The sequence below is a fragment of the Plodia interpunctella genome, chromosome 18 (genome assembly GCF_027563975.2).
Source record: "Plodia interpunctella isolate USDA-ARS_2022_Savannah chromosome 18, ilPloInte3.2, whole genome shotgun sequence".
Taxonomy (NCBI): domain Eukaryota; kingdom Metazoa; phylum Arthropoda; class Insecta; order Lepidoptera; family Pyralidae; genus Plodia; species Plodia interpunctella.
Window position 1 is genome coordinate 4,389,556 of NC_071311.1, and position 26,815 is coordinate 4,416,370.

Consider the following 26,815-nt stretch of genomic DNA (forward strand, 5'->3'; position numbering starts at 1 on the left):
GTTCACTAATTTTCTCCAATTTTTTTACAAGGTTTCACACGGTTTCTTGTCTCACGAAAAATCACAATTGAAAGAGTTTAATTCAATGCATCAGTCGATCGATTTTTCCCATTGCAAATTTGCTTAACACCTTAAAAAAAATTGAGAAAATTGATGATATGAACTTGGATTGCGTAAGAATCGGGCCGCTGATAATTTTACCTGACTAATTATCTTATATATTTTGGGATTTCACTATTCTTCTCTGTTAATATGTTGCTAGAATGATAAAGTAAAACGTCCGGAACCCGTAAATATGTATAAGGCATATTCTACAGAATCCTCAGTACGCGAATAAGCCTCGCACAAAACCGATTTTTTTGAAATTTTATATAACTTTCATACTCCCTTGTTTGATATACTTATCTCACTATAGATATTTACAAATCATTTGGTATATTTACATAGTATAGCTTTATATGATTATCACCTACTTACATATTTTAAATAAATGCATATGATAATTACATGATAATTACATTTATTAAATTAAAGATTTTACAAATTATTAAATCTTTCATACATTAATAAAAATGTAGCCCGTATATATGTCAAGTTCGATCCAAAGATTCCCAAAACCCCTGCGGCATTGTGTTTTAATCTTTATTTCATTTGATTTAATTCACGGGCCATAGCCTGGATATGGGTTTAAAGTGGTATGAGGCTAAGTATGGCTATGTATATGTACTTGCGACAAATTTTCAGAAAAGTGCAAGACGATGGAATCATATACTACTACTCTGTATTGTCAATACTATGGGATAGTGTATGCGGTATCCGGGTCTATGTGAAAAACTATGTCGCTTGCTTGACCTATGTCATTAATAAATATGGATAAAATAGGCAGGCGGTGACTCGCCAGCTCTGCCAATGGGCTGCCGTAAAGGCCGCACGGTAGAAAAATGTTGCAAAAAGGTTGTCGAGAGGCGCGGCTCCAGATTCACCATCACGGGGCTTGGCCAGAGAGCGGGTTTACCCGTTATTACTTAGTCCCCGTTTAAGAGCTGAATATTCGGTCGAAGTACTAATAATTTATTATTCAGCTTTTGCTGTCCAGTCTGCCCGGCCAGCTAAGGCAAGACAGAGGGGGGGGGGGGGGGGGGGTGCTTTTTAAAATTATTATCAGAAAGCCCAAGTTCCAAACTTTTTGGTTGAATTACTTAAGATATTTTTTGAAAGTTTCAAATAGAAAAAAAGAATAGTGTAGTAGTCAAATTCTTCGTTTGTTGTCAAATTATGTCTTCATATTAAATTTATAAATTTTTTAACATAATGATATAAAAATGTAGCAGTTTCTCCCGTATTTTCCCTTGCGGCCTAGATCCGATGTTATCATTCACCGTCGAACAATGGTCAAAAATACTACAGAATGCGTTTTCGACGAGGTGAGAAAAGTATATTTTAATGTCATACTTATTTTTTCATAACGCAGATCCATTAATAACCGCTAAGGATTTGGCTGTAAAATTAAATTGTATGATTTCAATAATTTTGTTCAGGTATTGTACCTGCGACCAACAGTGAATTTGTTGCCTGCCAACTCCTTATCATATAACCATAACATATATTCGTCATTTCGGCTAAGGAAGTTAGATTTAGGTTCCACTCATGAAAATAAAAATGTTACTTTTAGTTTTATTCAGAAAAATATAATTTAAGTATGTTAGCACTATGATAAAAAATCCAAATGGGGATATTATTAAACATGAAATGAAACGTACAAGAAAAATAAATAATATCTGAAATTATTTCACTTATGACCCGATAAGATGAACACAAATATTTCCTTGACACAGGAAAACAACAGATCGATGATGACATAGCACTAGAAACAAGAGGAAGAAAAAAAAGTTGGTGGCAAAAACATGATCCTAGAGGATGGGTTAGAAAACTACAAAGTAATCGTAATTATGGAAAAAATAGTAAGATAATATATCCGAGTAACACAGCAAAATTACATGATCGTGACAAAATGACCAGCTGCGGAAACGTTCAAAACAATTTGTTAAAACAAAAAATTAATGGTTTTTTTCATAAAAAACATGCACCTGTAGAAATTTTATACCGTAACAGGAAAAGCTTAACTTTACCAAACCCTTCGCTAAAAGATTTACAGTTGATTGATGGTTTTACCGCGGCTGAAATAAAAAAGAAGTATTACGTACCTAGACCAGATAATCCAATTCTTGATGAGTTGGTCAAAGAATACAAAAAGGGGAATTTATCTATGTCTGGATTATCAAAATCTTCTAAATATAGAGAAAAAGAACTGGATCAAGAAAAATTGGATCAAATAATAAAGCAGTACAAAAAAATACGGAAAAAAAGTATAGCAAGCTTAGACGAGATCAAATATGCAGATAAACATGAACTGAAAAAAAAGTTTTCGCTATCTGGATCACAGGGAAAAGTTTTCACCGAAATGATTGATGAATTCAGGAATGGAAAAATATCTCTAACTAAATTAACACATTCTAACTCAGAGCCTAAGAAATTTAACAAGGATCAAATGCATGAGTTGCTCAGAGTATATGTAGATTCCAAAAGAAGCAGAAAAGTTTACTTTCCATCAAAATTGATATCGATTAAATCATTTTATGATGATATTATAATATACACGAAAGATAAAATGTCTAATAGTAATAATAAATATACTAGTGTTTCTAAACTATAGAACCATTTGTTTATGCACAATCGAAAACATTCTGGTTATATTTATTATATTTTAAATCGATTTCGTTTGATAACACACTCCATACATTCCAACAATTTCGTTTGGTAATGAAATAAATTGAATATAATTTGAAGTATATCACTGGCGCACCATGATTGTCACATGGGTCCATCAAAACAGGTCGTTTCAGATTTTAGAGTACGTGACTTTAAAAAGCTTGATAGGATTGATATGATCATACATAGTCAATTATTATTAAATTTTGCAGGTGCGCAATCTTCCAATTCAACATCAAAGAAACAAGGGAAACAACATAAAATCGCAAGACGCTTAATTCAAAAAACTTCGAAGGGGAATCAAGAAATTAAAAAAAGAAATAAATCTGATAAAGAAAAGTCAAAAAATAGGAATCATTATAATAGCCATCAACGAAAAAATACTCGTTTAAGAGATTCAAAAATAAAGAAAAATTTAGAAAAAGGCGATGAGAAGTCCAGTATAAAATCAAAGAACGAAGATGGTACAAAGAAAAACTTTTTCAAGCAAACACTAAAGCGACAAGTGTGGAGAATGTCAAAAAGTGTTATAAAGAAAAACAGACATTGGAATGAATTTTTGAAAGAAAATATGATAAACATAGATAAAATAAATATAGACTCAGTGGATCTCAGCTTTATAAACTTAGACGCACTCGGTATTGAAAACAAGATGTTAAAAAAAACGGTGGTATGGTTGCTTAAGTGACATTTCTTTTGAAAAGACACCTGTCCATATCATTTTTTGCAAACTGTTTACATTTAATAGTTAAAATGTATTGTTTAAGTTAGGAAATTACTTATCATATATAAAGGTAAAACCGCAAAGTAGATACAAAGAGATCGCAATCTAAAGTAAATAAGAAGTAATCATTTAAATCAGAATGAAATAGTTGGAAACAGCGAAACTAATCAATAAATATGAAGCCGGGCAGTGCTATATCGGACAAACCATCCGGTTCGTCAACTAAAAAGAAAACAACAGAAGAAAAAAATAAAAATAAGAAAAAACCTACTTCAGAAAATACTTCACTTAAAACTTTAGGACTTGATGGTTTAAGTGCGTCTGAACTTATGTCAAAATATGCCATATCTGGACCTAAAGCCAAAATTTTAAATGAATTGCTTAATGAATATAAGAAAGGATCAAATATTGATCTACCAAACCTTTCCAAATACAAAGAATTAGATAAGGATAAAATAAACAAGATTATAAATCAATACGACAAGTCAAGAAAGAAACTTAAAGCAAATATAGACCAAATTAAACATATGGATAAAGATGAATTAAAAGATAAGTTAAAAATAAGTGGGCCAAAAGGGAAAGTTTTTAATCAAATGATTGATGACTATCGAACGGGAAAAATATCGCTTACTTCATTAACTAAAACCAAAACCGTACCTAAGAGGCTTAACAAAGAACAAATTAACCAAATGCTTGTATTTTACGAGGAAACAAAAAAAAACAAAAAGAGTTATTCTCCATTCAGAAAAGCGAAAGATAAAAATAGTAAAATTACGACTCCTACCTCACTGACTACACCTACTACACCAAGTCAAAATTCAGTCTCATCTAACAAAAACATTTTCAAAAAAACCTTAAGGCGATCTGTATGGCAAGTGTCTAAACAAGTTATGAAGAGGAACCCACATTGGACTGCTTTGTTAGCTGAAAACCAAATAAATTTAGATAAAATAAAAATAGACAACATGGATCTCAGTCTTATAAACCTTGATGCTCTTGGTATTGAAAACGGACCATTGCGACGGAGTTTGAAATGGTTATTTAAGTGATAAGGATATTCTCATCTACCACTTTCGCATCTCTTATTACTACTATTCTATACTTAGACCGCTCCATGCTTAGACCATAGGATAAGTTGGTCAATCCGATCATTCAATGAATATGTTTGTTTTGCTTAGTAAATTCTTTACATTTATTTTATTTTCAAAAAATATGCATTTTAATGTGAACATAAGTTTTGGGGAGAAAATAATTAAGGATCCTTTATTGCATTTAAAAAGTAATGTCAAATACTTTTATACAAATATAAAAAAAAAATGTTTGCATGGGATGACTTGACCGATTCAAAACACTCATCAGAGCAACTAATCCTATGGTCTAGATTGAGTGGGATAAGTACATTAAATAGCATACCTATACAATTATATTTTAAAAAGTAAACATAATGCAAACTTATATTTGTTTATTTTGTAAATAATGCTACTAACTTTAGATTATCCTGTAAATAACCTGAAGCAAGAAAAACTCCTCACGGTTTTGTAATTTTTTGGTTTTGTAAATTGTAGGAACTATATCCAATAGAAAACTGTTATTGTTTCGAATAAAATTGTTTATCTAATAATTTTTATAGTTAGCGAAAATTAAACATTTTCACTATTAAATAAAATAGATTGATAAAATTGATGGTGGCACTCACTAGATGTAGAACAAACAAGTGTATGTGTCAAAAAGTAACCTGGATGGCTTCTTAGCCGCCTTGAAGCTCAGTCCGCTATTGATAGCGGTCCGCGTAAACGTCAGGTTTTAAATACAAAATGAAGCGTAACTGTTCAAACACCAGCCATAATTAGTATTTCCTTCCATCGGTAAGGATCCCTTTTGTCTTAAAATATGTTATTTAATTTAAAGTCAACCATTTTGTTGCTCTAAATTATTTTCATCAAAATGACAGCGGGCGATTTATGAGACCATCGACAGTTCTTCATTGCGGATTTAATTCGATGAGCCAGATTCGCCACGTATACAAACCATCGATGTATAATTGGCTATTCAAGCTGTTAGTCATATTCGAGGTAGAATTACCTATTTTTTTCTGTCAAGTTTGCGCCCTTAAGAGCCATATCGCCAAATCCAAGAGAGTGTTGTGTGGAAATGGTTTTAGTAGTATTCGGGAGATGAGCGGAACAACAGCAAAATTCAGAATGCAATCCAACGCGTGGACCTGCATAACACCATGGGCTTCAGAAGGTAGTCTACGTCACAGAGGAAGGCTAAGGAAGAGGTTTGTAACTATTTCACAGTTTCACGCAAAATAACAAATTTGTAAGGAGTAAATCCTGGAGTACTGTTGAAAAATGTAATCTTTGCCAATAATAACTTTCAGTTACAGAAGCTTTTAAAAGTATACCTACATATTAATTATTCTAAAACAGATTCTATCTGCTACCGTTACTTCTTAGTTTTTCAGATACGTAAAAGTTAATTGGATTCCGCGGTGAATTTCGATAAGAGCAATGTGGCCAGGCGATGTCAAATCAATAATGGTTTGTTGCAATGCCTTCTGTAGCTAATTTCTATTTGTTTTCTTCATATTTTCCATATAAATTAGATTCGTTATTATATAACAAATGTATATCGACATTATATCGTAACTTTTTAGTTTACATAGTATCTTTTCTAACCATTTTCTTAACCCATCATTTAGATATGTGCATCGTAAATATTAGAGCAAGTGCCTTCAGATTTTTAATGATATCGTATGATATTTTATTCTCATTTATAGTTTCATCCCTTGTTTTTGTAACTGCAACACATCTTTGTCATCCCTACAAACCCTCAAACACTTGTATATGTTATCTTTTCTTTTGTCTATATATATATCTAGTCAACCACACTGAGATGTGAAATTCTCATTCAGGTGAGATTACTTTTTTCCTGTCCTTTTTTTCCTGAGCATGAGATCAACAATATCAGAATTATATGGGAAATTAATAGTTCCATTTACCTCCGATAGAGTCGCTGTTTATTTTCTAGGTAAATTTTACGCTGTCGATATGATCACGTTCTCTCAAAAATCTCATGCTAACCCCACTTAATAAGCGTTACTTTGCTTGGTGTGCACTTCAGTTTCATCAGCTGCAGCTGGGTCTACTTCAATCTCGCTCTTTACAAATAGTCGCAAAAAGGCTAATTAAAATAACAAGGTTAAAAAAATTATAGATATAAATCATATATATTAGTTCTTTGTAATCAAACAGGTAGTTTTTCAGGAGTTGTAAATGATTGAACGCGTTATAAATGATTAAACATGTTCGCTTAACAGATGTACATTGTGATGACTTCGGCGGTGAATGCATGTGGATCGCGATCAGGAAGCGATTGCAATGATGTCAACGTAAAAACCAAAGGCAACAATAATAATGGAGATCAAAGTGGCAATAATGGCAATAAAGTTGACCTTCCACCGGAATCTGCAGCACCGCCACCAGCTCATCGTAAACGATGTTGTCCCTATGACTTTGATAGTCGCATATGTAAAGTTGTAAATGACAGATATCTTTGTGGATTTAATAAAAATGTAGGCAGACCTGAAAGTAATGACAGGGCTGTAGAATTATCTGATGGTTGTCGGTTACGAAACGGTAGATTAGAGTGCGGATATGTGGAAGGACCTTTCAATAATCCGCGAAGACCGCCAGTTTTTTACAATTATGATTATATCACGGATGGCAATGTACACAAAATTAATGAAAATGATGATGATTACTTAAACAACGACAACGACATTCAAAGATTGAAAGTAAAAGAAGATGGTAATAAAGTCATCAATAGGCCAAAACAAAGATGTGTTGAAATTAATGACCGTATTATTTGCCGTGACGCTTAAATCGATTACATCGGAAATTATAAGGAGTCTAGTATCTTTGGAAGTGAAAATTAAAAGTTTAATATATTTTCTTAGTGATTTTTAAAATTAGTATAAAATCAATCTTCTTTTTTGTGTAAAGGTAATCGTGCGATCATTTTCCGATTACTCCGTCTTCTGTCTTGAACTTGAGCTCTTGGTAAGAAACGTCCTACTAGTGAGGGAATAAGCGAATATAATACGCTTCTTGCTAAGTAATAAATTTATCCTTTCCGACTGTTATGAAAGTACTGTTATTAGCAGGAAGTAGTTACCTACACATACACATTCTTACCTATATATTCTCTATACGTATAGGTCATATGCATGATGTACATTCCAAGTTTTCACCGACATGTATAATTATGTATATTATTTGCAAATAAGTATCAACCACTGGTCATGTGCAGGCGGGAACGGAAACGGAACGCTGCTGTCCATGTCACGTCCCCATTCTGCTTTCCCCGACGCGCTTTGGCTTAATTTAGTTCAGACCTCATTGTTACATCAATATTCAAGAAATGTACCCACTTAATTAAACCGGCTCACATCGTAAAATTGAAAATACACATCTAGGCTTTCTGTTTCACCTCATTTTGATCTAAAAGTTTATTTATTCTCACAGTTTAATTTGTAATATATGTATATATTATATATATATATATATATATATATTACAAATTTGTAACATGTAAATCGCAATAGAAACCTGGCTAGTATATTCTCTGTGACACTTATTATGAACTAGCTGTTGCTCGCGGCTCGCCCGCATAAATTTCCCACGAGAACCGTTATTTTTCCGGGATGAAAGGTACCCTATGTCCTTCTACATACTTCAAACTGTGTGTATGCAAAATTTCAAGATTGGTTGCATAGATAGACCGTGAAGAGGTAACAAACAAACTTACTTTCGCATTTATAATATTAGTTAGAATGAATAGATTTATTCGTATTAAAAATGAAATTTTGTTTCGTGCCTAATGTTAGTATTAATTATTAGGTTGCACACATGGAATTAGTAGGTACTGTACGGAGTACCTACTAATTCCGTGGTTACACCGCACTGAAAAGTCAGTACTTAATAAAATAGACACACTCTGGACAAACCTTCTTAAGATAAGTCCGCACTTGTGCGTGCATTTTTATAAATTTATGTACGATAAAAAAAAAAAACAAATTAAAAAATATATATATTTTATAAAATCACCTTAAAAGTATACAAATATAATTTGTGTTTGTACGGTCGCCTGCAGAATAACGTTTAAAATTATGTATGGCCTTATACATACTTATAGGTAGGTAAGTTATTCGTAGTTATCGATATCATAATGGCAGGAAGGAATAAATTGTTCTAAGGAAAATAAACTTACATCTATGATTAACACTACCTACACTTGTCCTTGATTAGTGTATGATTGACAGCCATAAAGGCTGAATAGTATGCTCGCAAAATTACTTCGCATCCTTATAATTAACTGGATAATTTATTCAAATAAGTATAATATGTGTCTATACCCAATTTATACAATTCTACTTCGGATATATTAAATTTTAAAACCATTTGAAAACCAGAAAGAGAAATTCTGCAATATTAAGTAGCAAATGTACCACAAAATAAACTATTCAAACAAAATTAAATGTGTCTATACTTACTGCCTTATTAAAATGGGTCTTCCTTTTACGAGCAAACGTGCTCTCTAATTTTGTAAGGAAAAGCGGACGCGATATGTACTTAGTTATTTTCACTTTTTAATTATATTTGTTTCTAATGTAGGCGTCCAATAGGTAGTGAGTAGTAGAGATATTTATATATCCTATTATAAAGAGTCCGATCTCTAGGATATGATATGACGTATGAGTCTTCATACGTACATTCATTTCAATTCAGACCTTTGTTACTAACGATAATTCAAGATACAAACTAACATCTAGCTTTTGTACATTTTTTGGTGAAGCATATTATGTGTTAAATAAATTAAATAAATACTGTAATATCCAGACACGATAATGTTTTATCCTTATTTAGACTTATCTATAGATTATGATTGCGCTAGCATTCCCTGGCTAATATATCTAATTCAGTCGTTAACCATTTGCTGGACACTTATCGTGTATAAACGTGAGAATTATACTTTTGTGTCTCGATAGCTAGCACACTTAAGATCCGCTTACCTCTGCATATACCTCTGGTGGGCGGTACGGTAGCCCATTTATATCGATACCTTTGACAAATTTTGATTTTCGTCTATATCTTTCTAAATATGTGTAGTGAACAAATTCGTAGTTGTAACATATGGTTACATAAAGTAGTTCCAAGTAATTCCCAGTAGAAGTAGGTTCCATATAGAGAGAGCTGCAGCCGGTGAAATTATCCTAAATTGAATTAGCATTCATTATATAAGTACACACATCTTGTAATGTTAAACAACAAACTTGGCGCCAAGTGAATTCACGTCATTTCACGGCATATGCTTGCACTTGAGTAATTTTTTGTTTGCCGTTATTGGTTTCTGTGCAGTTTGTTATTTTGGATGTATTACGAATATATTCCTTTTTATATCGAATGGTTTGACAGTTTGACTGGAACGTGTTCTTTTTCTATTTAAAAAAATGTTCTGTGTTTTAAAGATTCAACGATATACTTAATTGTCTTGTATTGGTATGGATATTGGTATTAAGTGAAAAAGCCATCCATCATTTGACCACCATTCATATTCATGCCATCATCATCAGAATACATCATGTAAACTTGTTTCATTAATTCTGTTTCTACGTCATCCTTCGGGTAAACATTGTCTAAGTAGTCCGTGATGGCCTGTGTCATGCTGCGTTTGCCTTTGTTGGTACCGAAAAAGAACTGCAAGATTAGTTCTATGAAACTTGCTTCGCATGATGCGAGAAGACTTATTGCGATGATGATAGCCAACAGTAATCTGTGCGCCATTTTCCTGAAATGAGAACATAAATAAAATATAAATATTTAAACATTTGCATTAATAGTTATAGTGATAGTGGCGGGTAAGTAAAGCTGTCCCGGTTGTATTTGCAGTCGTCAAAATCCGCCAATAAGCCTCAAAAATCCGCTAATGGCCTATTATATTATTATTCATAAACAAGTACTGTGTCCCAGCAGTGGGGACGTTTAAATGGCTGGATGATTATGATATTTGCATTAGCTGCGTTCCGTTAGGAATTTGGGCACAAAAAGTACGTACTAATATTTTGTAATTTCGGGATATCAATTGCGTATTTATTTTTTTCTTTCTATTTATTACATTATTATTGTAGCTCCGTCACTCTACAGAGTGACGGAGCTACAGTCATCGGCTCTATAGAACTGTACTCATAGTTGTAGCTCTTCAAAATATGTCCACAACAAAAATCACCTCAATCCAATGCTACGTTTTGACGTGAAAATAGTAGTGTGATTCCTGAGGAAGGTTTAGATGTATAATTTGTTATGGTTTTAGCAAAGTTTGGGCAGGCTGTTAATAATAATTGTGGTAAGTATTGAAGTATATAAATTCTTAAAAACTTCGATGTCTCTACAAGCCCATATTTCTACTGCAGGACGAGTATTTTAGGTTAAGTCAAAAGAAAAACAATGGAATGATACAAAAAATGTGGCATCATTACATAAAAATGTCTTTACCAGAACCAGTATTCGACGTCAGAGTGAAATTGAGGTGAAACTGCCAAATAAACGATTACGTATAGGCTCAGATGGTGCATATAATGTACTGAATGCGGAATAAAAAGGAAACGACTGGGACTACCAACCAACATCCAAAATCAACGTAAACTCGCAGCTATTCCCGTTATATAAAGTTCCAAACAGGGTAACAGGTGCCACTTGATATGCAGGTGACAGCAGGAAAATAAATGTGTGTGTTGAAACGAGATTACGTATAAAGAATTTTTGACATTAAATTCGGGTATATTTGTTTTATGAATAGGATAATAAAGTGGTACACATATTGTATTAACCTTCAGTAATATGTTACGCCGAGTCACACGCTAACAAGACAAAGTAGGACACAAAACTTTATCCGGTAATAGATTAATATTTATTTGTAGCTTAGCAACACTTATTGGTACATCCATAAAACAATTAAGCAATCTGTACGTATGTGCGTTACAGCAATACAAAAAGGGCATAACTCTGTGGTACCATTGAGAGAAATACTGTGACATATAAATGCTCAGAATGTTTGCATATAAAAGCATACATTGATATACTACATACATACTTACTGTTAATTAAGTTATGAAAAATACGTTTTGAAATGACGAAGTTTGTATCGACTACATCAGAGTCGTGGTGTAATTTGTCTTTGTGGTCGATTCAATATTTTTTCTAATAAATTAGAACAAGTACGTATTTAAATGAAGACTGCTTCATCGTTCTAGGAATGAAACAATTATGTACCTAGCCATGTTATTGACATCAATCGGTTCAAAGTATAGGATTGCCAATAGCGGTCAGTATGACGTGACGGCCAATGCGTGACTGAAATTCAAGTTAAGTTAATCCTGGTTATTAGTGGCCGTACACATAGCTCTAAAAGTAAACTAATAATATGATAAGAAGGATGACACGAGAAACGTAGGTGTGAGTATTTAGTTAAAAGAAAGTGACGGCGCAAGATTTGGGGTTTTTCGAATGCCCTTTTTCGTCACATTATCTATAACACAAGACCAAAGATAGTTTTTGAACTTTTTTACCCCTTACATTTTAGTCTAGAGTTTCTCCCATCGTGGAATTTTCCTGGTAAAATAAATATAATGTAGTCTCCGCAGTTGGAATTTTTGTCCAAGTCGCGGAATCAATCCAAGTTTTTCAACTTCAAGTTTTTCATCAGCATCGAAGGTTTTCGTGTTCGCTGAATCAAAACCTCTTTTGGCAAAACTGGGGATGTTGTGGTTCCTATCTTTTGCGATTGTGGTGAGGAACACCAAAAACTAGATCACTTAATTCAGCGACGGCCAATGAACTGCTACCCGGGACTAATAAAGCATATCTATAACTTCACTCAAGATCAAGACGCAGCTAACTGGCTAAGACAACTGAATGTTAACAAGTAATTGTATTCGTATCTTTAATTATATTGACTGCCGTGCGACTAAATCAAATTTACCTAATGCCTACTTTTACCGCTTCACATGCAGAATAATTCAACTTGCAGTTGAATAAAGTAAGTCTATACAACCTATTAGACAAAGAAATATTGCCCAGATGCCATTTACATTTATAGTAAGTTGATAGATGTAATTAATTTATTGAGAAGGTATAATTTTATTTTTCTAGATCTATTGATAATTGAAATTACAGTATAATTTTTAAAATCAATATTATTAACAGCACGCGGTCTTAAAATAATATTTATATATTAATAAAACAAGTAAATATATTTATGTAACAATCCGCAAAACCCACCTTTTCTAAATATCGGCACAAAATCCGTCACATTTCAAACGTAACTTTCATTTAAAAAAAAAAGTGATGCACTAAATAACAAAACTGTTCACACACTCTTCTATAGGTGACAATAATATCGTTGAGGTGATATCGTGACGCCACATGTAGTACAATCTCTACTCTCTATACTGTCGGCCTACGACTGGGTTACCGCGGAAGGCAGCCGGGCCCTCACCACGTGGAAAATCAAACTTTCTACCCACTTTTAGGGGTTATCCAATCGTGGTCAGAATAATTCATGAATGCTTTGTAATACGCGCAATTATCTGAATTGCGGTGAATGTCTACACATCTCAGTCATCATAATTAATTTTTGAGAATCGCAACATAGATAAACAAAAAGAGAAATACTGTTTAGATCAGATTTTATTTTCTTTTAACATGATACTATCAAACAAAGTTATCTTCTTTTTACATTAGAAAAAAAAATATTACTTTGAGAAAAAAAAGATCTTTTTATCTAACTACTTATGTTGAAAAATGTTAAGTGCGTGAACTTGGCAAAGATCTTTTATTTTGTTTACTCGTAATTCTTCTGTTGGTACCATTTTTTACATTTTCTATTTCGGTTAGATATTATACAAGAGCCATAATGAGCATTGATTTTTAAAAATGAGAACTCAAGAGATCATCTGTGTAACGGGGGTCTTTATGGAGATAATGGAGCTTATAGTGGTTATTAGTAAATATAATTATGTAAATACGCAATTAATCCAATTTTGCCCCTTTTTCAACAGTATCTGATGAACCTTGAACCAATAATACAGTAAGCATGAGATGTCATAGCGTGCTGCTTTAATTACCGTTAGCATTTAATAACTTCCATTGTTAGTGTTCAATGTCGTCCTAAATATCATTTATTTACCAAGACGCTCTCTACGATATTTTTATTTTATCGGTGACAGTCGATTCACTATGACGAATTTCAGACAGGTATTAGAAATATGAGTTCTTAAATATAAAAAATGTGCTTAATTATTTGTGAAGTTGAGTTAAGTGAAGTGTGTTTTTCAGATTCTGTTGGCATTAGCGACGCTACAATGGGCAGGAGTAGTGACATGTACCCCTTTACTACAAGGAGTCAAAATCACGAGGGATTTTAATATCGACTTCAAACCATTCCAGTTCCGGCCTATCTCGTATATAATGGAAAAATGGGGGCCATTTGGAGCGTTCGGGAAGAAATATGCGATTGCAAAAAGAGATCTTGATGCAGTGAACATAACGCCACCACCATTGCAAGTATCCGGAGTGTCAAGCGTGGGGCCCGCGTTCGCGAGTCCTGCGCCGGCGCCGGTGGTCGAGGTCACGCCTGACCTCCCTCCTCCTCCAGTGAACATTCCCCCTATTCCTGTTCTCAGCAGCATACCACCGACCGCTATCAGTAACGACATTTTCCAAGACGTAATTCCAGTTGCTCCTGTGGGCAATCGTGTAATAGGCCCGGATTTCATTTCCAACAGATTAACGGGTTTAAACACTGACATTAGAATGCCCTTACCGCAGATTAATAATCCAACGCCTGTTTTTGATAATACACCTCTTAGAGTAAATTTGTTGCCGCCTGTGGTGCCTCCAGTGCCCCAAACAAATATCCAAGCACCAGCCGAGCAACCACCACCTGAGACTCCTTCGAGAGGAGGAGTCATAGCTCGCATGTTTGGAGAATTCATTCTTCAACTGATCTCAAGGATTATTACTAATGCTAGGTCATCTTTCAGTCAACTTTCTAGCAGGGTGCAGTAAAAAAACTTGCCGAAGGAAACTTAAACGTAATTTAATTTATTCAGTTCATTTCTACAAATGTTTAAATTTAAGTATAATTTAACGTCCAAATCCGCCCCGTCCAAATCCCCCTTGACCAAAGCCACCGTTCCCAAAACCTCCACCGGGCCGGTACCCTCCTTGTCCACCCCCAGGTCGGTAACCTCCTTGACCAAACCCGCCTTGGCCGAAACCACCTTGACCAAAACCACCTTGTCCGAAACCGCCTTGTTGTCCAAACCCACCCTGTCCAAAACCTCCTTGATGTCCGAAACCTCCCTGTTGTCCGAAACCTCCCTGTTGTCCAAATCCTCCTTGGCCGAACCCACCACCACCTGGACGGCCTCCGAAGCCTCCCCCAAATTGAGCCAAGGAACTTGACACAAGTATGGCCATTACGGACAAAATTAGCACAGTCTGAAAAAAAAACTTAATTATTTCATCATGTTTATTTTTTTCTAGATCGCAATGAATAACTTCAGCAAACGCAAAATGAAAAATACTGTCAATACATACAATACCCAATACATTTTTCAGAATATATTTTAGTTATATTGGTAAATAAATAAAGAAATTCTACTTTTTATTAATGGTTTAAAGGATATTTGATCTGCTAATGTTACCTAAAAAAGAATCAGTTAATTTTACAGGAATTCAAGATTTGTAAAATATGAAGTAATATTTTAATATGAATAAATATTGGTATATTTATTCATATTAAAATACAGTAATATTAAAATATTACTGTTCCATGTAAAAACATTTGAAATATCCATACCTTAGCTGCCATTCTAATTTACAAGGTGTGAACCACTGATGTTACGTAAGAAAACTGACTGCGAAGGTAAATATACATCGTTTAAATATCTCATGAACTGGGAATTCTATAACGTATTTCCAGTTTCCATAAAATTTGTTAGTCAGTGTTTCTCAAACATAGGCATAGGTGTTCTTTTATGATTTTAAATTTCTTAGTTTTAGGTTATTTGTAAATAAATATGTCTGTATTTATGAATTTCTTTTATTATTTCTAACACTAGGTACATCAAAATTTTCAAATACCTGTTAGCTTAACATCTTTGTGAAACAAATTTTGCATCGACCTATAGTTTTTTTTTTTAATTTTGATATCATGGGCATTTACTTTATGTGTCTTCCTGAAACAACTTCGGCCTTTGTCTTCTTTTCTAAATAAATTTTTCACTACATTTGTATGTTCTTGTTTTTGAATTGTTTTCTAAATTTCCGTATATGTACATACAAACGGAAAATTCTCAATAATTATTGTAATTAATTTTATCGTATCGTATTACTTACCATAGTGTTGATTTTTAATTTATGTGAGACCAAGCAAGGTCGTGATACTATGTAGTGTTGTTATTCTGTTATTGCATTATTAAATTGTATTATTGTAATCGTCTAAGTGACGAAGGCACGTAGGCCATGAAATAACCCTTATCATTGAAAAAAAATCTAGTTTGCAATTATATATTTTTGGTATTCAATGACAATATTATATATTAGACAATATTATATTATATATTGCACGATAAAAAAAAATATGTACAGGAGTAAGAAAAGATTGATTTATTTTTCTTCAACACAATTTTTACCGAAACAAATAGGTTAAATAATTTTACGACAATAATTCTCACGTCCATTATAAAATTGAGACAAGGAAAAAATAATGTGTTACTTACTATGAACTTTTGGTTTGTTTACAATGATATAATGCTTATAGAGAAGAAGCGGAAAGACCTCCGACGGGCCGAAAAGTTCCAAGTTCGAATCCCGCTAGTGTCATATAATTTTGTTTTACTTGAATTTGCATAGGTATATTGTTGTTTCAGTTTGTGCAACTCTGACTCTGTCAAATAAACAAACAAAAACCTGTCATATTTATCGTCCTATCGCGAATTCTATTATTGTATCATTCCCCGTATCATTACACGGACACATTTATTAATGTATGCTTAAACCAAAAGTAAGGATTCGTCAAGGTTAAAAATGTCTGTTATGTCACTTAAATCTGTAGTTTCTTGTAACAGAGTTTTATCATTGTTATTCTGTAAACTGTAACACATTGGCGGAACAATTTCACTATTTATCGCGTAAAAGACAAAACTATTAGTTTTAACTAATGTTTCTTTGTTTACCTCATATATTCATACTTCCATACAGTCAAGATAATGTAAGTACCTACATTAGTAAGTAAAATAATGAATGTGATGAGAGTTTGTTTGTTCTTCTTTCACGTCAAAATAGGGCATTGGATAAAGATATTGAACTTGACGTAGAGACATTTGGAGGGTCGATATTTTTTATCACGGGTGGAGTTACGGGCAATAGTTAGTCTTTATTAAATCTGACATGATTATGGAACGAAACATACATTTATGCAACTACTACTACTACTACTATTCTGGAATTCTCTTTAGGGTTTTTTTCCGCAGTTGGGCCTATTGTCATAGCGGAGTCAGCGCTATAGCGCTAAATCTAACGAATCAGCCCAGATCTTTCAAGAAGCCGAGCACTGCCGATGGCGATATAGACTTACTAGAAACTAGCAATGAGAGACCAAAATGTTGAAACCCAGATAAAATACAACATACAGAATTACCACTTAATTACGAAAATGCTTATACCTACTCAGTTCAGGTGTGTGAGGTGCCTGTGTCGTGATTTATAAGTTCAAGCAGATGGAATTTCTGTTTTGGCATTGTTAGTAGATTTTGTGTTTTATCTATTTTTTTAAATATTATAGGCAAATAGGTGCATAACGCAAATGTTGCTACACATAGACTAGCTATGAGGATATGGACATGAAGTACCTAAGTACTATAAGTATTTTGTGTCGTCAACTGAAAACCACGCTTCCTTACTATGTTTTTCGGGTGGTCTATCTATGAAAACTGTCCTACATAAGTCAGGTTGGTGAGTATACAAGCTCATAGCTACGAGCTGTATTAGAACCACAGATAAAATATTAGAACCTTGGATGTCTCCACAGGCCGCCATAGATTGATGTCGATGACCACCTATTAACTTATTATTATTACAATCGACTTGCTTCACCTACCTAATTGATCCCAGATGAAGCACAGGTCTAGACTGGGGTACTTACTGGTCCTACTTACTATTCGATTAGATTATAAAATAGTCCCTATACCAAACATGTCCATGGTTTATAATGAGAAAAGAATGCAGAAATTAAAACTCCGATTTTAATCGTACATTTATTCATTTTGTAACACTGCAATCCAAATTCGTTTTTGGGCAAATAAACTAATACATAATAAAGTCAATGAGTCATCAGGTATCGTTCCATTTTTGTTCAATCATTGTCGTCCAAAACCTCCCTGATTTCCACCGAAGCCACCGCCGCGTCCACCTTGTCCCCCTCCGAAACCTCCCTGGTTCCCCCCAAATCCACCTTGGTTGCCTCGTTGCCCGCTGGAGCCTCCTTGCCTCCCCCCGAATCCCCCTCCAAAGCCACCCTGTCCTCGCCCACCTTGCCCGCCTTGGTTGTCAAAACCACCTCTTTGGGCTAAAGTCGTGGCTATCAAAGCCAGCATTAAAATAGCCAATATCTGAAAGGATAAAATAATGAAAAAATCATGACCGCTTTATAATTGTTTAATTTTATATGGGTTAAGCTTACGTATGTTAATATAGTGTGCGTTTTATATTCATTTTTTTAATAATTTTGAAGTTTTGAAAATAATAAAATGGCAGACAGTAAAACCGACAGACTGAATCGTAAACCACATGCATAAAATCAAATGAAGATATTTTAGATATTTTATTTTATAACTAGCCATCGCCGCCGCGACTCCGCCTCCGCCCACTGCAAAAAGTAGCCTTGTCACTTTCTACCCTATCTCCACACAAAAATATATATAAATTCATTGCTCCATTATGTCGTCAAAGAAGGACAAACGCGCTTTCACATTTATGATATTAGTATGTATATGTATTTTAGTAATGTATTTAGAGGTTTAATTAGATTTCTGAGAAAAAAGTACTCAAAGTACTTGTCAAATTCACACATAGAGCACACGTAACTTTACTAACGTTAAAGAATATTGAGCAAATTTAGTTCTTTGGATAAGCAATAAAAGTCATTATTTAATATGAATTTACAAAAAGTAGTATATTACCTTTACTGAAGCCATTGCAGTTGATTCTCTTATCTAGACGATATGTCACTGGTGTCGTTATAAGTTTCCTTGATCTTATATACCTATCAATTGACAACTGCATAATGTTTGATCCTTCTGGTCTGTGGTACTCAACATTTTAAATATATATTTTCATATAAATATTATTAAATATAAACGCGGGCGTGGAGCCGTGGTTAAAATCTAGTATGGTTTTAACCGCGACTTTACCGCGCCCGCGTTTATTTCGTGCGTCATAACTCATAGCCCACTTACAGTTTTATTGTATTTAAAGATATAGATTATTCTAAGGAATTTGTACAATGAAAATCAAAATGCTGGGGTGTTCTTTACGATTAAAACGGAAGAAAGTAGTTTTACAGTTTAAGAACAACATTTTATACCAATGTGCGAATTTTTAGAATCATGTTAATTTTGTGTACTTTTAAATTGGCATCTTGCTTGTTGTTACAGGTACATATGAATAAATATATGTCTCACATTAAACTTAGTATATTTATAGCAGCAATTATATTTATGTATATATAATAGAATAATTAAACCAGTTCAAGTAATAATTATTACACATTGAATAGATGACGTCTGATATGAACATTCTTAAGGATCATTAAAAAATTCCTTACGATTTATACAAATATATACTTTGTGCGATTCATTATTATACGAAAGATATATATGTATTTTATATTATAACTATTGGTTTATTTTCTAACATTCCTAGGAGAGAGCCTTCCTCATGGATGCATTATATGGCATAAAAATATAAGTAATTTAATAAGTATAAGCAAAAATAGTGAAATTAGGTTAATTTAGATTAAATTTTTATTCAATTGCAAAATTACAATATATTGTATTTTATTAAGATATTGTTCAATCATACAGTAGTTACGGGATGGTCTTTACTTTCCTTTTTAATGAATGGATAATAATTTTCATTGAAATCGTGTACAGGATGATGAGGTGGTTTTAAATCTTCGTAAGCGTAGAAGGGATATGTGTACAATCCTGTGTAATATACTGGTGGGAAAGGGCTCCCGAGATATCCATTTTGTATGTAAAACTTGTCTTCATTGTTTTCCTTCTTGATAGGTTTTCCTCGATTCCCCAAGGGACTGAAGATCGGATGCCAGTCGTAATCAGGTTGTGAGTCGTGAGCTCCAGAAATTGTTACACATACTTCTGAATGTACAACAATATATAATAAAAGAAGAAAAATACATGTTCGCAAAATAGTCATGCTGCTATGATCACTAGAGTTTAACTCAGATGCAAAAACTTCAAAAAAATATTGAACACTTTACTTTTTATTGTATGAATGTTCCATAGAGTTAGTACAGAGTATTATTTCTCCTGTAGTGTGCAATAGGATGGTTGATAATGCCCTTATATTATTAGAAACAATACTGTGACAATGACAATGCTTTCAAGATGTGAAAAAAAAAAATCACACTTTTTAAGACTCGTCAAAACGCTCCATACTAAATGACACTAAAAAACGTGATGTTCTTAGAGTAATTTATTAGTTCACTACTATGTTTTCTTAAATATTGCGTTTATCCTGCAACGGATTTTGATGCGTATTAAAAAACGCTCGTCCGAGCGAAGCCAGGACGGGTCGTTAGTATAGCTTTATAATGGACGGCCGTGAGATATAATTTTAAGATTTAGTTAAATAAATACAAACAGAGCCTTCTACGAATATAATACACTGAGGAAACTTGTAGTAATTAGTATTATCAGTGTAAAGGCAATCGTACGTTCTTGAGGGGAAGTGGAAAATTTTATCTCTGCCCTAGTGTGAGGTACGTAAGTAGTGAATCGCAACATAGTTTTATTTCTATGGTTTTATGTACATAGTCGCATTTATTGCAGATGCTTTTATTAAGCTATTCCGTCCCACTGCAAGGCAAAGGTCACCCCCAACTCCTTCCAAGCCCTTCTATCCGATGCCAAATGTAACCATTTCTTCGTAAAATTTCGCAGATCACCACTAATAACTATAGAAGACCTAGAAATTGTCGATGATTAAATGACCGAATTAGTAAGGCCCACTCCTTATAACTTCGTTTCGTATAATTTTGTTCTTTGAAGTAGAAAGCGCCCACCGAAAACTAGTTGTACGAGATTCGAAGGGAGATGTGAAACAGTCGTAAAGACATTCGTAAAATACAGTCGTAAAATTTTAAATATGTATAATAACAAATCCTAGTGAATTTTATTAAACTCTAACAAGGTAGGTAAGTATGGTAATTAATATTTTACCAAATTATTGCTAATAGGTAAAAAAGGAATAATGCCAATATTTTCATAAATAATGCGTATAATCCGTGAAAATTTTGCTATACTCAAACCAGCACACGTTTATGTTGAGCTTGGTTTGTCTTTGTTCAAAAGCAACGGAATGATACTAATCCAGTTGGATGGGTCCTTGATCTTGTCAGGGTTGCTGAACAGCTGCTGCAGAGACACCAGGATGTTTTGGGAGTTGGAGTCGCCGGTGGTGGTGGTGGTCGCAGGGGTTTCATCTTCAGCTCCTCGCCTCTGTCTGCGGTGGACGGGCTCGCATGTGACCAGACCCACCAGGCACACGAGGGCAATGCACACGATTAGTTTCATCTAGAAAATGTATGTAAAGTTAAATAAAATTATTTCCTAATCAAGTTCTTAAAAAGCAAATTAAGTAATATGTCTAAAGCTTATGACTAAAGAGCTAATTGTCTATAAAGCTTATTTATTTAACTTAGAACTATAGATCACTTAGGAATTGGAGTCTAAAAACTGGTTCAAAATGAATTTCACCACGCCCTGTTTGAGTAAAGGTTTCACAAATAAATCTAAATAAGGGCCGTTTTCCATTTAGCAAATTCTTTCAATTCTATTGCTTTTAACAATAAAATTCAAATTCAAATCATTTATTCAGAAATTAGACCTTCACAGGCACTTTTTCTCGTCAATCTTTATATTTATAGTTATTTCTCACAAGCTACAAACTAATAGGTACTAAATAGATATGTTAATAGTAATATTAGCCAAAGAATTGGATTTGTGGAATATCTTCCTTATTATTACGAGCTCTTGTAAAATGATATCCTGTTTCGTTCGTTCAGAAGACGGGCTTGCAGGCAATGTTCAGCTTCTGATGACCGGAGGAGTTGACTAGGCGTTCGACAAGCGTCGAATCTATGGACTAATTTTGAGTACATATTCAAAGGCTTCGCTATGTAAATGCTGTTTTCTTCGAAGATAATTAACATTATGAGGAAACCTGAACGTTAAGCCATATATGTATATAGGTATCAGATGTCTGAAAAATATTACGAGTGCCCAAGAACGTTATATGCCCTAACTGTATCCGTAAGAATTTACTAAATTTACGATGCGAGAGTAAAGACACCTATCGCCTTGTGAAAAAAATATCGTTAAAACATTGGAAACAATATTTTTCTATTACGACAGGAGGTTATACATTTTCCTTTTCCTTATTGACTCTTTTAATTCACATCAAATGTTGCCTAAATTTCACAAAAAATGCTTGTGAAGTTGTGCATTTAGCTTTATTAAAGCATGTAGAAATAATATTAAATTACCTTTTAACACAAAGACTGCAAACACAAGTAGTTAAACAGAACAATTTGTCAAATATACCTTTTCACATTACTACTACGAAGTTTATATACTTTTTCCAAAGCTATATTTAGTTTATTGTAAGTAATTTGGGCAATTTCGATACTAATTAGCATGTGCGATAATGATAACCCAAAATAGTTATCTTTATTGCTGACACATCCGTGGAAGTAATTTAATCGATGGACGAACCAGTGGTTTAGGTACAGTGAAATGAATCGTTTTGTAAATAACAAAATTGTTGAATCTAACAGTAAGTTACTACAATAGATTAAAAAGAAAAACAGGATGTTAAGATCCCTGCATTTTTATCCAAAAGTTAAAAAAGGCTATAAAGTCGAAATTATTCTCAACATTAATTCGATTATCATTATCGTGGAAATTGGCCCCACGTCTTCGACTACACCGTAAACATAAAGAAAATGTTTAAAATTCATCTATGACGGATAGTGTACCTATTTGTACTTTTATTTAAATATCAATAGGAGAGAATCTATCGCAGATGAATTTGAAGACAATATTTAGCGTAATTTTGTGTCGTTATTGCGCAACCTTTTTTTCATTAGTATTAAAAAAACAAACACAATTGTGTTTGTTTTAACTAATTAATTCAATCAATGAAAAGAAAAAATATAAATTTCAACTTTGAAATTGCAATATCCAAGCGAGCGACAAGCTCAGAGGATAGTCAACTGAAAACGATTTTATTTCATTCGTCTGGGCAAATCTAGAGGCAAAAGTTTCAATAAATTCGTGATTAGAAATAATATTTCATTATGCAGAAAATTGATTTCCGATATTTCAATTTGATTGATTTACTTATTAAAACTAAGAATACGAGTACAGGTAGGTACTAAATTTATTGTGTAGTAGAGATGTATTACGAATGAATGAATCCAATTGCCACAGAAGAAATGGGATTTATGTTGATGGTAAAATATTGAGTTGTTTTGTTGCCTAAACATAAATATGTAATTAAATAAATATTCATATAAGTAGTTTAATTACATATGTAACTGGAATATAATCTACCTCGTACGTTATACTCGAGAGAGGCTGTAGGTCTGTAGGTATTTTGTTTGTTTATCTTATTAATAAATAAATAAAGTATTTTGTCTATTTCTTTGCAATAAAAAAACCGGTCAAGTTCGGATTAGACTCGCGCACTGAGTGTTACGTAAAATTTGTTTCTTTTTTGTTTTTGGTATAAAACAAAACTGCAAAATTATTGTGTGCTTCTCTTTACCTTTTGCAGATATTGATCCTGCAATCAGTTATTATGACGCAAAAGACGTGTCAGTACGAATTACCGCCTGTTTTAACTCCGACTATAATCAGTCCTACAGTGAACAAGTTCCTGGAATCCCTTAAGCAAGCTTATAATGACTTAAGATACATTTACTATAATCCCCGTAAATGGATAAAGAAAATGTCACACAATAGCTACAGCACAGCAAGCCCGGCAGGATAAATTGTACCTACTACTTAGTTGTATTGTCCTTTTTGTTGGTCATTTGGTGGTAGACAGCATGCTCATCATTTACCTATTTATTTTTGCATAGTCATAATCGGTAAACATGTAGTTTTAATTTCTTTTAACACCAATTTCGATGTACTCTTTCTGCAAATAAATTTATATTTCTTTCTTTCTATTGATTGTTTAATCCTCTAATATAAGATTTTCTATTGATTGTTTGAGTCAGTCGCCACGCATAGTGACCACGGATCTTTGTAACAAGGTCCGAAATGTCTGGGAAATAGAAAATTGCGAAATGTGGGCATTTAATACTTGTTATTTAGTATATAATTATGCAACGCGAAAATTTAAAAGTAGTAGTTATAGTATTCTATTTCTTTGGCAGATTCGGTATACATTGCTGGTTTCTCATTGCGGTAGATGAAAGCCCTCATACTAACTACGCAATGTTAACATATTCGCGTCGGCAGGCGGCAACACCAACACCAGCTCCACACTGTCGCCGAATGTCTGAATTCTGCGGCGTTGGTGTTTCCCTGGCTACTTCACAGTAATACCTATAAATACTATATGTTGTCATTTGCAAAATAAATATATCCATTGATTTCTCCCTCACTGAAGATCAACTTAGTCCCAATTACCAAGCGCAATCTGGAGCGGTAGACTTCTTGAAATACATAGGTACCACCTATATGCTTTATTGTATGAAATATACTATTTCGTTTACTCTTTATATAACTAGCGACTCGCCCCGGCTTAATATGGGTGCATGTTGTATATATAAACCTTCATCTTGAATCACACTATTCATTAAAAAACCCGCATCAAAACTCGTTGCCTAGTTTTAAAAATCTACTTGGAACTTTAAACACTTGTATACTTATATATAAGAACAGACAGACAGCGGTAAGATACTTTATTTTATTCTATGTAATATTTTATACTATGTAATGATGATAGGCGATTTATCTATTCCTTTAAAGCGTTTGAGGGAATCTAAGGAAAATGCCTTATATTTCGGAGTGGTATGACTGGTACGAGTATGAGTCGCGTCACGGTCCTCAGCCGAGGTGATGTCGCAGCAACTCGCTGTCTCCGGTGACTGGCGATTACCCAATTCACGGGTTAGGGTGACCATTGGACCGGTAAACCTTCTCAATATCAACCAAGTTTTTGATTTATTAAAAATAAATTATGGGTTTATTGATGACTAGCGGCCCTAACATAATAAATTACACACCTAAACTATTCTCAGGAATCACATTATCTATTATCGGTGAATACCACATGGAAATCCGTGCAGGAGTTTTTGAATTTTTCGCGGAGAGACAGAAGCGGTAGAGGTAGTGATTTATCAGCTAATATGTGAATTGGCAAAAGCATTCCAAGTAAGTCGCTGAGTGTATGTAAGTGTATATAACGTGGATACATCTATCAAGTAAAATGACTGTGACTTTACTTGTCTCAAGCAGAAAGAAGAAGGTAATTATCATAAATGGTTGAACGGCAAATTTAATTTTGATATAATTTTGGATATCGTTAACTCGAGTATAAAATTTGACTTTTGTCATTTTAGTACCCCTAACTCACAATTGCTAAGATGGCCATATTTATGAACAACAGACTCGATTCTGTTGTTCAAAAATACGGCCAACTCATGCTGGTTCAGGTAGTGGTGATTTTTTGATTTGTCAAGCATCAAATAGTGCAGTGAGGCGTATCCACTGCGTAACCAATTGATATTAAAATAGTGCTGGCACAATAATACTTAGAAATAAATATTAGGATTTGTAGTACTCACTCATGGTCTTACTTTTATATTACATTTAATAATAATATCGTCTGCCTGTGTGCGATAATCTCCGTCATTAGTCTGTGTGTGTGTGTGTGATGTAAAATGTGAGCGATATCTGTGTATGTCCAATAATAGCTTATTTATATAGGGTGATTTTTACTAACTGGGTCGAGGACTTACTTTTAGGATTACTTCACCCAGCGACACAAGCGCACGCCTGCTTCCCCGGGCCGCTCCCACAAGATATCTACCAGCTCGTTCGTCATGTTAACTTCCACTATGCCATGCCATGAGGGGTATCTGGGACGATCTCTCGTTCACCACCCGAATGGTGGGCCCAGATAAACTCTCTTTACGGCTTGGTCATCCTTAATCCTTGCCTGGCACAGAATAATAAAGAGTATTTGCGTAACCTTTCTTGGAATACGTGAGTATTCCATTAAAATCTTCTTCCACTTGACGACCTCGGTGGCGCAGTGGTAAAGTTCTTGCCACTGAACCGAGAGGTCCCGGGTTCGATCCCCGGTCGGGTCATAATGGAAAACGATCTTTTTCTGATTGGCCCGGGTCTTGGATGTTTATCTATATATGTATTTGTTATAAAATATTGTATCGTTGAGTTAGTATCCTATAACACAAGTCTCGAACTTACCTTGAGGCTAGCTTAATCTGTGTGGTTTGTCCTAATATATTTATATATTTATTTATATTTATTCCACATAGGTCTGGATTAACTAATAGCATAACCAGTATTTTAGATTACGGTTGCTTATTCCGAAAAAATCTTTCGAAACGATTTGTTATACTAACAGCCGACTGTGAAGATTAGGTTTGTGTTTAAAAAAGTGAACGATTGTTTTGTAGTTGAAGGTATACATGTTGCAGCGAAATGATAGAACTAGCGATTTCATCAAATCCTTGCTAATTTTACCAAATCATGGGTAAGGTCATTTCCCGAATACAAATAGTAAAGATCAACATTACCTAACTAAGAAAGTATTTATGGATTAAATGGTTTTTAATTTATGTTTTTTTGACGACAATTGCTCGAAGTAATGTTCACGATGATTTAGCTGTTATATAGGTATGATAAATAAT

The 26,815-nt window shown here is 33.8% G+C and overlaps 3 protein-coding genes and 2 long non-coding RNA genes across 6 annotated transcripts; 3 read left to right on the forward strand and 2 right to left on the reverse strand.

Moving 5' to 3' along the window:
* The first annotated feature begins 1,221 nt into the window (after nucleotides 1–1,221).
* LOC128677672 (uncharacterized) lies at nucleotides 1,222–7,450 on the forward strand. Its single transcript, XR_010370150.1, has 4 exons — nucleotides 1,222–1,424; nucleotides 2,982–5,774; nucleotides 5,953–6,036; nucleotides 6,816–7,450. It is a non-coding gene; the product is annotated as an uncharacterized LOC128677672 (long non-coding RNA).
* Nucleotides 7,451–13,658: 6,208 nt separating this feature from the next.
* LOC128677671 (uncharacterized) lies at nucleotides 13,659–14,622 on the forward strand. The gene is made up of 2 exons (XM_053758684.1): nucleotides 13,659–13,809; nucleotides 13,891–14,622. Exons 1-2 carry the CDS (start codon nucleotides 13,792–13,794, stop codon nucleotides 14,620–14,622), a joined length of 750 nt encoding a protein of 249 aa, XP_053614659.1. The 5' UTR covers nucleotides 13,659–13,791.
* Nucleotides 14,623–14,637: 15 nt separating this feature from the next.
* Nucleotides 14,638–15,539, reverse strand: LOC128677673 (keratin, type II cytoskeletal 2 epidermal-like). Its single transcript, XM_053758687.1, has 2 exons — nucleotides 15,419–15,539; nucleotides 14,638–15,057 (listed from the first exon to the last, which is right to left on the reverse strand). Exons 1-2 carry the CDS (start codon nucleotides 15,428–15,430, stop codon nucleotides 14,701–14,703), a joined length of 369 nt encoding a protein of 122 aa, XP_053614662.1. The 5' UTR covers nucleotides 15,431–15,539; the 3' UTR covers nucleotides 14,638–14,700.
* Nucleotides 15,540–17,862: 2,323 nt separating this feature from the next.
* LOC128677675 (ctenidin-1-like) lies at nucleotides 17,863–26,384 on the reverse strand. Of its 2 annotated transcripts, XR_008405556.1 has the most exons (4): nucleotides 26,370–26,384; nucleotides 25,898–26,097; nucleotides 18,801–21,437; nucleotides 17,863–18,230 (listed from the first exon to the last, which is right to left on the reverse strand). XR_008405556.1 is itself a non-coding variant. In XM_053758689.1 (2 exons), the coding sequence occupies exons 1-2, from the start codon at nucleotides 18,813–18,815 to the stop codon at nucleotides 17,979–17,981; spliced, it is 267 nt and encodes an 88-aa protein (XP_053614664.1). In that variant the 5' UTR covers nucleotides 18,816–18,941; the 3' UTR covers nucleotides 17,863–17,978. The 2 variants fall into 2 exon arrangements, 1 of the variants encoding a protein (XP_053614664.1); XM_053758689.1 differs by lacking the exons at nucleotides 25,898–26,097; nucleotides 26,370–26,384 and having other exon boundaries at nucleotides 18,801–18,941.
* Nucleotides 23,144–24,095, forward strand: LOC128677677 (uncharacterized). Its single transcript, XR_008405557.2, has 2 exons — nucleotides 23,144–23,377; nucleotides 23,701–24,095. It is a non-coding gene; the product is annotated as an uncharacterized LOC128677677 (long non-coding RNA).
* Nucleotides 26,385–26,815: the final 431 nt, after the last annotated feature.